This window comes from Dendrobium catenatum, unplaced genomic scaffold (assembly GCF_001605985.2).
Source record: "Dendrobium catenatum unplaced genomic scaffold, ASM160598v2 original_scaffold_105874, whole genome shotgun sequence".
NCBI lineage: Eukaryota > Viridiplantae > Streptophyta > Magnoliopsida > Asparagales > Orchidaceae > Dendrobium > Dendrobium catenatum.
The window spans coordinates 103,939-116,732 of NW_021424310.1; the positions used below are offsets into that span (position 1 = coordinate 103,939).

Below are 12,794 nucleotides of genomic sequence, written 5' to 3' on the forward strand. Positions count from 1 at the left end.
CTGCTACGCCCCGCCACCGGATCCGCGACACTCGTACTAGCGGACAGAAGGCGTGTATAAGCTCTTAAATGAAATGTTATGCATTCAAATGACAATTACCTGCATGACTAAAATATTTCAAAATACCCCCGCACGTGCACCATAATTTGTATACACATATGTACACTAATGGGGCAAATACAATCATAACCCGCATGCGCCCCGGCGAGCGTGTTATTGATACACACGTGACGTCTAGGGATGTTGCGCGGGTCGATAAGTGAATTCAAGTTCTAACTCGATCCTTCTATACGGATCAATAGGAGTCGACAGGGTTCGAACCTTCAAAAAAATACACTGTTGTGATGACCGGTGTATTTATTTTAATGCATTCATATTAGACCTTCATGCTTAAAATCAATAAAATTCACTAACAATGGCACAAAGCCTACGAACCCGATCCTCTGTCGACAGCTAGACAGAGTCGACAAGGTTCAAGCTACAAATGAGAATGCCCCCAAACACCCCGATGATGGGCCGTGTTGAATGTAGATCTCAACTAGAGGGGTCCATAAATATTTTCAAATGCCTCCCAAAAGTCCTTTCAAAATCCAAAACTCCACATAGTCCAAAACCCAACAAATCCCAAATTCCAAGATATTTAAATTCGAAATAAATCCATTAATAACTTAAAGTAAAATCCATCCACCATCCGCAACAGTTTGCCGAGAAGGACAAATTAAAATATACTTCAGCTCACATATAGCCAAATGCCTAGTCGAAAATATCACTATGATCAATTCTCAAACAATCTCCTGCCATTAAAGATGTAGTACGTGTCCTTTAACCGGCGGTTTTGCAGCCAAATGGCACCGCAGGATAAACGGTTATGACCCGGGGCCCTCTGAACCGAGTGGTTTTGCCGCCAAATGGCACCACAAAATACCGGTTACGGCCATAGCCAATATGCTCCTTAGTGGCATCAAATCCTTGAGATATGAATCAATAGGATATGATCGATAGGGCACAAAGCCCTCTGTTAGCTAAGGTGGATTCAAATTTGTCCCCTTAGGTAAATATTCAGCACAGGTCTACAAGGTCCCCTTGGACGAAGCAACCCATGGCTGCCGACAAGGATCCTTCTGTCTGGTTGGGTCGACTACCTCCTCTGACTAAGTAGACTAGGGACCACGATGGCCCGGGACGACGGAACTATGAGATCTTGATCGGGTCCATCATCCATTCCCCCACCATCCACTTTAAATGCAAGATGGTGTAATCTCCAATTTTAAATCTCAAATCCCCGAATCTTTCAAAATCTCGAAATTTCCAAACATTCAAACCTTCAAACTTCTAATCCTTCAACCCATACTGCTACTATATGTCAGATACCACGTATTCTCTACATATCTAATTGACGACTAGCCTTAATTGAAAGTTCTCTCTCGTTATCGGAAGGGGTAATTAACTATAGGGGCTTGCGCTTATAGGAAACCAGAACTCAGATCATAAAGTCCTCACAAAATGAGAGCGAAATCTCTGGGTAGTGTCTTATCTACAAACCCATCTGTCTTCCAAAATTTACCCCAGAACTTAATTCCGTTAAAACCCCCTTGCCAAAACATAAAGCAAACAAAAAAAACAGCAATGCGCGGCGGGGAGGCCGGGAACGAATTTTCGGTGCCCACACTTTTACCATCAATTTAATGCTCTAATATTTTTGAATTTTGTGTAGATACAGATATGGCCCCTAGGGGATGAGCTCCTGAATTTAGGGGACATTCAAGATGTGATTTTAAGGATGAGTTAACCAATCAAGATGGACATATTGACAATGTCCCTGATAAAAGAATTGGAGGATGCCTAGAATGAAGCAAATTTTATATATTAGAAATAGCGATCAAAAGAAGCCAAATATGGATCATCTATTAGCATCGTGTTTCCCATAAATAAAGAGTGCAAAAACACGTTATTTCTTTTATAAAAGATATGAAACTGCTTTCAAGTAATTAAAACCAACCTCGGGCATGATTGCTACAGTTGCAGTAGAAGTATGCACACGGCCTTGTGTTTCAGTCTGTGGCACACGTTGCACTCGATGAACACCAGATTCATACTTTAATTTACTATAAACGTGGTTTCCTTTAACTTCCATCACATATGTTTTATAACCACCTTTCTCAGCCTGCAAGCATCTTTCAGTTAGCATTTACTTCATATTATAATTAAAGATGGCCACAATATAGCTAATAGAACATACCTCTGAGCTAGAAATAGTGGCGCATTTCCATGAATTGCGCTCCCCATACTTTTGATACATACGCACCTTAAGACATAATAAAAATTATCTTTTGGAAGTCAGACTGCAGTCATCTGCAGTCCAACAAAAAGCATGTCAAATGCACGGAATGTAGGTCCAAGAAGTTTGAGCATCTAGCTTGACCTCTAAATTTGTATAGGGGCTATTTATGTTGTTAAATGAATCAGTTAATGAATTCTTAGTATATGAGGGGAAGTGAGAAGTAGGGATAATGAACCCAGCACAACTACTTGGTTGAAAAAGGGAAGTGTTATATGACTTACGTTAGGAATGGATACATAAGATTCATTGTAATTAGACTTCAAATTTATGTGCTTCCTCTTTTGTAATTCAAATATCATAATATCACCTCTCCCTATGAAGCCCTTAACATCACTTGCGCATGCACACTCACGTGTGAGTTCATACAATACACAAATAATAATTATATATAATTAATTCTATTGATATACAAAATAATATAAATATTAGTATAAGTAATAAATAATAATCTACACACTAGACTATATAAAGCCTAATATATTAGACATAATCAAGATAAATTACATAAGGAGTCCTAAAGTTACTATATCGTTTCACAATAGTTTATATTTTTAGAAGCCATACAACTGAGTCCCCGAGTATAAATAAGTGTGAGAAATTCATCTTTCCATGATACATATATAAAAATACCATTCAAATTCCTAAAATCTAATAAGATGAGCTAAAGGACCGAGTTAAGTAATATATAGCTCTAAACCCATGTACTTCATAAAGCATCACCTCTATCATACTCGCAATCTTTGCACTCTATAATAAAGAAAACAAATGGCAAATGAGTTTGTAAAAGAGGCCAAGTTTGGTAGGAAATAGGTAGTGCTTTGACAATTAGCTTTGATCAAGTTCACCGATGCATTTTCATGTATCTAATGGCTCCAATGGTTTTCCATGACGTTTGTACAAAATTGCCTATTTCCCCTTTCTTTATTTTGTCTTCTTTATAAATAATTTTAGGGCTTACATCACTTTGAATGAAGAGAGTTGTAATTTTATAAAAGAGGAGTATTTTAAACACTTGAAAACTATACAAAGCTGGTCCTAGTTGCTCCCTCACAGATTAAATTGAGATTAATTTTATATGAGCAAGGGACTAAATTGAGATCAATTGTCATATGACAGATCATTGAATAAAATTTTGTATAATTGGGAGATTATTTTGTGATTTAATCTCATTCTATATTTTATATAGATGTTTAGCCTAAAGATCCCTCTTTCTTATCTTATATTATGGGTCATCTATGTCATAAGTTATTTTTTCTCAAAAACTTTCAACTCCACTTCTTCTAATAATGTGGTAAGTGCCTTCACTAATTTCGACATGTCTTTGTTTGGCCTCTTTTTTGGGTGAAGTCTCTAGCAATCTTTTCCTATATGATTTTTATTCTCATAATGAGTTCAATAAGGCCATTGTCTCCTGATTTCTTCTAGTCTTTCCTCTACTATCTTGCAATTTTGTTAAGGAAAATTGCACCCTCTGTTGTAATGGTTGATCTAATTCTTTACGTCAATAGCTATGGCTTTGAACCCTGCCTCCAAAACACCCATATAGGAAATAGCCTCAGCTCCTTGATCCTAATAATCCTGCTACATATTTCATAAAACTATATCTCTTTTAAGAAAATCTCAAGGGGTAGGCCCAAGGTTTAAAAAAGCGACATTGGGAATCAATGTATTTTATCTAAACGAGGTCAGGCGTAAGCCTGGAGGAGGATCGAAGTGTAAGCCTCAAAATGAAGAAATAAAATACTAAAAAATTATAAATAACTCATAAAAATGACAAAATATTAAATAAATTATGAGCATAATCACTTGTTTGAAAGTAAATGTTACTAGAATACAATATTCAAATTAAATACTTAAAACTTTAACATGCACCTAAGATCAAGACCCAAGACAGTCTTATTGTCACTTTGATAGTCATAAAAAAAAAATCAACAATAGGCACTTGTTTTATTCCCATTTAAAGAGTGATGTCATAGTATAGATAAGAGTAGTGCCTATGTGCTGCCAATTACGGAGAATTGATGGATACTTGTTAAAACAAAAAACAATTAAAGTTCTAAGATATAATAATATTTATTTTAAAACATGACAACAGATTAATTTTTTATCATATTTTTCTTATTTTTATCACTATAGTTAAACAATTCAACGCATATTAATTATGAATACTTATACTATCAATGCAAGGGGCCTCACGATTAGAGTTTCTTAATAAAATACTACAACCTTCTCGATATGATCTTGACGTTCCGGACACAGTGTGTACTAGTCAATACACATCTAATATACACCCATACGCAGCTAATACATAATGTGTATTAGCCACGCGTCGTCATTTGATTGAAGTCCGGATGTAGTTTTACGTCTGCACTCCACACATATAATAATATATCTTCCAAATTATAACTAAGAAATAAGTAAAAAAATAGTTGACTATATCATGAGTGATAGATTGCAAGTACCTTCCAGCAAAATATTGCGTGAATCAAGGGGATCGCTAGGAAGTACTAATACCTGAAAAACATTTACTATGGGATTAAAAACTGTGACTAGATGTTTTATTGCTTTCAATGTTCAGAACAAGTGAAGAAGAACAAAGTGAAACCACCGGTTAAATATTCCTGCAATCTTAACCACCACCATAACAAAATTATCAAAAGTTACTCATCGTTAAACTATCTCTGTTAACCAGGCAAATAAACATGTGTTACTTCTGCAGCTAAGGTGTAAAATCAATGTCCATACCCTTATTGACATTTAATTTTGACCATCTTCCTTTAAGATCAACTAGTTGGGAAGCAAATGTAAGAAATGAGCTTCAGAAACGTTGAGCCTAAAGCATCTTCAACATTTATTAGTGACTTGCACTGAAATAAATGAAAAAATAATGCAGAGTAAAGGCATACAGATTGATGCAAGAGCGAGAGTGATAACACATAAGATAAAAATAATAAAACTATAGAAGAAGATGGTAAGACGAGAAAAAGGAAAGTGCTAAAAAACCGAAGTAATGAAGCAAAAGAATCCAATCCTTCCGTAATAACAGAAGAAAGAAAAATGGTTATAGTACTATAATGAAAAAAAAGGACATAAGCAACAAGAAAAGAATAAATTAATATTAAACACAAAGGGGAAGAATTACTACTGCATAGAAAAACTTAAAAAAAAAAAAGCTCATGCCTGCTAAATCTGCCATCTGCGATGTGCTGGAACAAAGAATGAACCCTTCTTGCTAGCTTCAATCAACAGAAACACAACAGACTAATGTGTGCACCATTATGAGTGTCCATTACAGTTTATGACCCTATCTCAATTACTTCCCTCCCAAATCTGAATTAAAATCAGCCTTCTTTTCCTATATTAAAATCTTCTTAAACAGCTCTGCCTTTATTCCTCCCTCTTACATAATGAATAATAGCTACCCTTGGCCCTAAAGGGGGGCCAAACTTCTCCCTTCTGCTGCCCTTGGTTCTGCCCAGCCACGTGGCTGGTTCGGCCTGAGCTGATCTAGGTAGGACGAAGGTGGGGGTACTAAAGTCAGTGTGTGATCTCCTATCACACGCCTTAGTTGTGAGACATGAAATATTGGGTGCAATGCCGATGAAGGTGGTAATCCTAGTCGATAGGCCACTGCTCCAATGCACTCCAAAACTTCATAAGACCCAAAGTATCATAGAGACAATTTCTCACTCCTCTTGGCTAGTATATTCTGCCAGTATGGTCTCAGCGTCAAGTAAACCATATCTCTGGGCTTAAAGTGTACTTCTCTCATGTGCTCATCAGTCTTCCTCTTCATGATATGTTGGGTCCTTAACAAATGTCCCTTGTACTCTGCTAATATCTTGTCCCTCTCCTTTAAGCATTGATCTAAACTTGATACTGGTGTAGTGTTATGCTATAATGTATCAAATGAGGTAGATCTCTCTCATAGAGAATTCTGAAAGGGGTGGTCTGTGTTGCTTAATGATACAAAGTGTTGTACCAATACTCAGCCCAAACAGTTCACTTTGCCCAACTCTTCGACATATCTAATACAAAGCATCACAAATAGGTCTCCACACTTCTGTTGACCACCTTCGTCTGACCATCTGTTTGGGGATGGTATGTTGTGCTCCTCTTTAGGACTGTCCCCTGTAAACGGAACAACTCATAGAAATGACTAAGGTACACCTTGTTTCTATAATTCTATCTGACACAATAGATTCTAGATATCCATGTAAGCGCACCCTCTCATATGAAAGCAGTAGCCACAGAGATTGCGATAAGGGTGCTTCAGAGGGATGAAGTGTGCATACTTGCTCAAATGATCCACTACTACATGTATCACAAAAAATTCCTCTGAATGTGGTAACCCCTCGATGAAGTTCATCGGCACCTCCTTCCACACCCTCTCCAGTAAAGCTGGAGGTTGTAGTAATCCTCCTGTCATCATGGCTAAGTACTTGTGTCGCTGACACCATCACATCTCGACACCTAGTCCTCTGCATCAAGGCACATCCCTACCTAGTATAACTCCGCGGACAACCGACTATAAGTTTTCTGAACTCCTGCAACAACTTGGGAATGTACTCTGATGTCCTTGGTAAGACGAATAGCCCCTGATGTAGCAGTTGGGGCCCCCACAACGTGAAACTGGGATAATTGTCTAGGTCCTACAAATACTAGGCTCTAATCTTTCTCAGACCCTCATCTTATTTGCTCCCCCGTCTCAAGGCTTCCCAGTCTAAGACCATAGGTACTGATAGAGTTGTCAGTTGTGGCTCGTCCAACTTCCTCGATAGTGTATCCGCAGCCTTGTTCTCCAATCTTGGGCGATAGTAGATCTCAAAATCATATCCAAGTTACTTGGACAACTACCTTTGATGCTCCTCAATTACCATCCTTTGCTCCAGCAGAAACTTCATACTCCTATGGTATGTCCTGACGATAAAGTTTTGCCCCAACAAATAGGGTCGCCACTTTTGGATGGCTAAGACAATCGCCATCAACTCCCATCAACTCTCACTCGTATACGGACTTGAGCCTCGCCCAGGTCGTGAGCACTTGACTGAAATAAGCAATGGGTTGATAATCCTGCGTGAGTACTGCCCCTAGTCTATATCCTAGTGCATTTGTCTCCACCACAAATGATTTACTGAAGTCATGAAGTGTTGATACGGGCACGCTCATCATGGCTTTCTTCAACTACTCGAAGGCATGTGTTGCTACTTCCCCCTAATTGAAATTGTCCTTCTTCAACTACTTAGTCCTTGGCCATGCTATCGTGCCATACCCTCGCACAAACTTCCAGTAGTACCCGATGAGACATAAGAACCCTCTTAACTCCTTCGGTTCTTAGGTAAAGGCCAATCCAATATAGCCTTAATCTTGAACTAATATGTTGTTGTAACACCCCACAATAGAACTACACTTTACTGCATAGTGCAACAATAATAATCATAACATTTCCATCATTTACCTCTGAACTCTGTTGAATTCATTTCATATCTAAATAAAAAATCATATAATATCATTTGGAATAATAAACGAAGCATCTAATAATTTCCCAAATTTCATCACATCAAAGACTTTGTACAGAGCCACTAAAGAAATATAAAACAATTCAAAGTAAATTAACATTAAAACTTATTTACTAACCTTAATAGTAGATTACAACTTTTAAATAAACATAAAAAAAACTTAAATACTTGCATATCAAACTTCTTCCACTTTTCCTTATGTTTTTCCTGTAAAAACAGCCAGTAAAAGATAACTAGTAAGCTATGAGGCCCAGTAAGTTATGCAACTGAAAATAGTATTAAACTTGCATGTTAAAATTTTAGAACAATAAACATGAATGAATTTAAACTACTAAAGATACTACAAATATTTCATTTAACATTACCTTTAATTGTTATCTTATATCTACACTGAATATCAATTTTTGTCATCAAAAGATTTGGCTATTCTTTCATAAACAAATTCAATGGAGCCCAGTAAAACCTGGCATTATCGCCATTGAATTCCATAGAAATCCCTTTTGCCTCTTTAGGGGTCCCTTTTGCCCCACCTGCTATGCAGGTATAATTTCTTTTGGGGTCCCTTTTGCCCCACTTACAAGGTAGTTATATATTTGGGAACCCTTTTGTCCCAACTATCCTTGTAAATCATACATCATATATATATATATATACTTTATGACATAACTCAAGCTTGCAATGTTGCTTTCATAAAGATCTTTATATGCTACTCATTTGTATAATGAAATAGTCTATCATATGTTAAGAATGGAAATTTTTTCCAAAATATTTCCAACTAGCAAAATCTTTAATGAAACATAAGAACTCTTATTTGAAACTCTCATGATGCAAATATATAAGAGATCTTTCATATATGGAAACCAGGTTAGGAACATCCTTTAGCTAGAGAATTACTTGTAATGCATAGTTTTCTTGCATTCATTCAAATACCAATATACAATGTAAAATTAACAAGAATTACATTTAAAACTTTAATTTGCATTACTTACCTTCTAGACGGTTTGCTTCTTCCAAACCTTCACTTTTTATTCTTCTTCTATTATAAGTCACTTCAAAGCCTCCTCTTTGCATAAGACTATATAAGCGATATCACCCTAAATTATAATTTGCATAAGAACCTTACTAGATAGAATTAGTATAAAAGATAAGGAAAATATAGGATTCTTACCTTTTTCTATCTTCTATGATTTAGTCTTCTTCAATTCTAACTTCCCAGAATACCACTCAAAATCTCTATTACTTCATTTTAATTATGCTACTGGTTTTCTTCTTCTACACCAGAAAATTATATCACATGATGAAACATTACTTACAATTTATGCCCTCAATGAAGATTCTTTCAAAAGATCAAATCTCTTTAAATACTTTTGCTGAATTCTAAATGACTAATGCAGAAATTTCATGTTACCTGTACTCTACTATCGTTTATATGCTCTTTGCTGGCAGGAGAATTGGTTATACTCACACTCTTGATAGGCGAAATTCTATCTATCCCATGACTTGCGAATTGTTACTGTTCGCAGATGGCATCTCTCTCCGCCAAGCAGTTCTCCGCCTAATGCTACAGTCCCGGGAAATGTCTTCCACTGAAATGCCTTCAGTTTCTCCACACAGCCGATGGTGGAATAGGGATTTTCATAATTGCTTGTGAAATAACTTCACTGCACTGAATTCCTTCCCAAAAATATTCCAAAGGTTCTCCACATGAATTCAGATAAATCCAATGGGAAGTGGGTCCCACTTCTAACTGCTTACATCCAAAAGCCTCTTCTGAATTTCCTTTCTCTTCACTGAACCATGAACCGACTTTCTTTTTGCTTGGCTTGCGGGAAACTGATCGGATAAAGATCAGTGAATAAGAGGATAAGAGCTGCTCTCTCTCACATTCTTTCACTATAAACAAGCATCTATCCATTTCACCTTTACGAAAGGAATCATTCTGGTTCTCAGTTTATGAACATCTCTATCCAATATCATTTCAAGTTATTCAACATATGTCAAATCTTTCTGAAGTTTAATATCTTTCTTAAGAACCCTTTGATCCTCATCAGTAACCCACTTTCTGAGCATTGATACACGAAAAACATTATGTATCTCGGACATATCTGAAGGTAGAGCCAATTTGTAAGCTACTTGTCCCACTTTTTCAATAATTTCAAATGGACCAATAAATTTAGGACTGAGTTTTCCACTTTGGCCAAATCTAGAAATACCTTTCATTGGCCTCACCTTCAAGAATACAAAATCTCCCACATCTAACTCTATCATCTTATGCTTGGGATCATAATATTTTTGTTGGCGGTCTTGAGCTGCTTTTAATCTGTCTCTGATCAGTCTTACTTTTTCAGTAGCTTGATCCACTAACTGTGAACCCAACAATTGTCTTTCACCAACTTCAAACCAACTCAAGGGAGTTATGCATTTTCTGTTATATAAAACTTCATACAATAGCTTTAGGAATTCCATGTAATCTGATAATTTCCTTCAAGAATAATTTGGCCAATTTCTCCACTGAATCAGTCTGACGGATAGGTAGAAAATGGGCTGACTTGGTGAGTCTATCAACTACCACCCATAGCTATATATATATATGATGCATGATTTACAAGGATAGTTGGGACAAAAGGGTTCCCAAATATATAACTATCTTGTAAGTGGGGCAAAAGGAACCCCAAAAGAAATTATACCTGCATAGCAGGTGGGGCAAAAGGGACCCCTAAAGAGTCAAAAGGAACCTCTATGGAATTCAATGGCGATAATGCCAGGTTTTATTGGGCTCCATTGAATTTGTTTATGAAAGAATAGCCAAATCTTTTGATGACAAAAAATGATGTTCAGTATAGATATAAGATAACAGTTAAAGGAAATATCAAATGAAATATTTGTAGTATCTCTAGTAGTTTAAATTCATTCATGTTTATTGTTCTAAAATAACATGCAAGTTTAATACTATTTTCAGTTGCATAACTTACTGGGCCTCATAGCTTACCAGTTATCTTTTACTGACTGTTTTTACAGGAAAAGGGAAAAGAAAAGTGGACGAAGTTTGATATGCAAGTATTTAAGTTTTTTTTTAATGTTTATTTAAAAGTTGTAATCTACTCTTAAGGTTAGTAAAGAAGTTTTAATGTTGATTTACTTTGAATTGTTTTAGATTTCTTTAGTGGCTCTGTACAAAGTCTTTGATGTGATGAAATTTGGGGAATTATTAGATGTTTTCTTTATTATTCCAAATGATGTTATATGATCTTTTATTTAGATCTGAAATGAATTCAACAGAGTTCAGAGGTAAATGATGGAAATGTTATGATTATTATTGTTGCACTCTGCAGTAAAGTGTAGTTCTATTGTGGGGTGTTACAGTTGTACCCCTGTTCTGCTCATCACATGTCTTAGGTACTCCCCCTGTGGCTGTGCAAATGAACATTTCTTCAAGTTGGCATATAGCTGATGCTCCCTCAAATTTTTCATTATAGTCCTCAGATAGCCTACATGCTTTGCCTCTGTATGACTATAGATCAAGATGTCATCAAAGAATACCAAAATGAACTTCTGAGGTAGGATTGAAAAACCTAGTTCATGAGAGACTAAAAAGTGGCTGGAGCATTGGTAATGCCGAAAGACATGACCAAAAACTCGTAGTGACCCTCATGGGTCCTAGAAGCTATCTTGTGCACATCCCCCGACTTTATTCTTATATGGTAGTACCCTGACTTCAAGTCAATCTTCAAGAATATGATCGCCCTAAACAGCTCATTTATCATGGGATAGGATAGTTATCCAACACGATTTCCTTGTTTAAGGGGAACTATAATCCACACAAAACCTCCACCTATCATCCTTCTTTTTCACAAGTAAAATTGGGCTATAAAAGGAGCTCACACAGGGCCTGATAATCCCTTCCTCAAGCATCTCTCTGATGAGCGTCTCTATTTCATCCTTCTAAATCTGTGGGTATCAATATGATCAAACACTGATAAAAGAAACACCCTCCTTCAACGTAATGGCATGCTCCTGCTCCCTAGGAGGTGGTAATCCTCTAAGCTACTGAAAATCTGATAAAACTGTTGCAAAAACTGTTGTACATACTTCGGGACCTCAACCAACTTTGAATCCCGGACCTTCACCAGGCTCTACAGCTCCACCAAGTAGCTCAGTCCTGCCCCCTACATCGCCTTGACCATGGTTTTGAGTGAAACCATGATTCTACATAGGCTAGTATCTCCTCGCAGCACCACCTCTTCCCCTCCACCAAAATCTCCATAGTCAAAGATTTTCAGTCCACCTTCATCTCCCCAATCGTCTGCAACCACTTCATCCCTAGGATCAAATCAATGCTCTCCAAATCTAAAGGAAGAAAATCCTCCATTATCTGTAGACCCTAGAGTGTCAACACCAACCCCTTACAAATCCCCCTACTCTTCTCCACCTTCCTTGTCCCCATCATGACTCCAAAGCTCCCCGTATCCACCAACTTCAATTCCAACAAATCCACAACTCAATTTCATGGAGTTTATGAGTAGCCCCGCTAGCCACCAAGACCAAGACTAACTGCTCCCTAATTTGTCCTCTCACCTTTATGATGTGATTTGGAGTAAATCTCACCGCTGAGTTAAGGGACACTTTCGCCACATCAAGGTGTAGGTGCTCTCCTTTCGCTTTTGCTTTCTCCACCAACTATGTGTTGTCGATTTCCTCATCATCACAAATTGTAAGAACTTGGAGTTTGCGGTCCTTGCACCGATGGCCTGGTGCATACTTCTGATCACATCAAAAGCACAAATCATTTGCTCTCTTGTTCCACACCCCTGCTTCTGTAAAGCGCTTGAAGTTATGGCCCCAGGGCACACTCCGCCCCCACCCCACCCCCCTCTTCTCCGTAGGTGTCTCCCACTGAAATGACACCGTATGGGTCCTTGGAGCTAGTGAAGTCA

The 12,794-nt window shown here is 37.3% G+C and overlaps 1 protein-coding gene across 1 annotated transcript in view; it reads right to left on the bottom strand.

The window, feature by feature from the left end:
• Positions 1–12,794, bottom strand: part of LOC110100159 (peptide chain release factor APG3, chloroplastic) — a 70,364-nt gene that overhangs the window by 39,974 nt on the left and 17,596 nt on the right. The window contains exons 6-9 of the mRNA XM_028692027.1: positions 4,798–4,855; positions 3,842–3,864; positions 2,240–2,305; positions 2,000–2,164 (exon numbers count right to left, since the gene is read on the bottom strand). Of these exons, the coding sequence (XP_028547860.1) occupies positions 2,000–2,164; positions 2,240–2,305; positions 3,842–3,864; positions 4,798–4,855 (312 nt within the window). The remainder of the gene's footprint in view (positions 1–1,999; positions 2,165–2,239; positions 2,306–3,841; positions 3,865–4,797; positions 4,856–12,794) is intronic.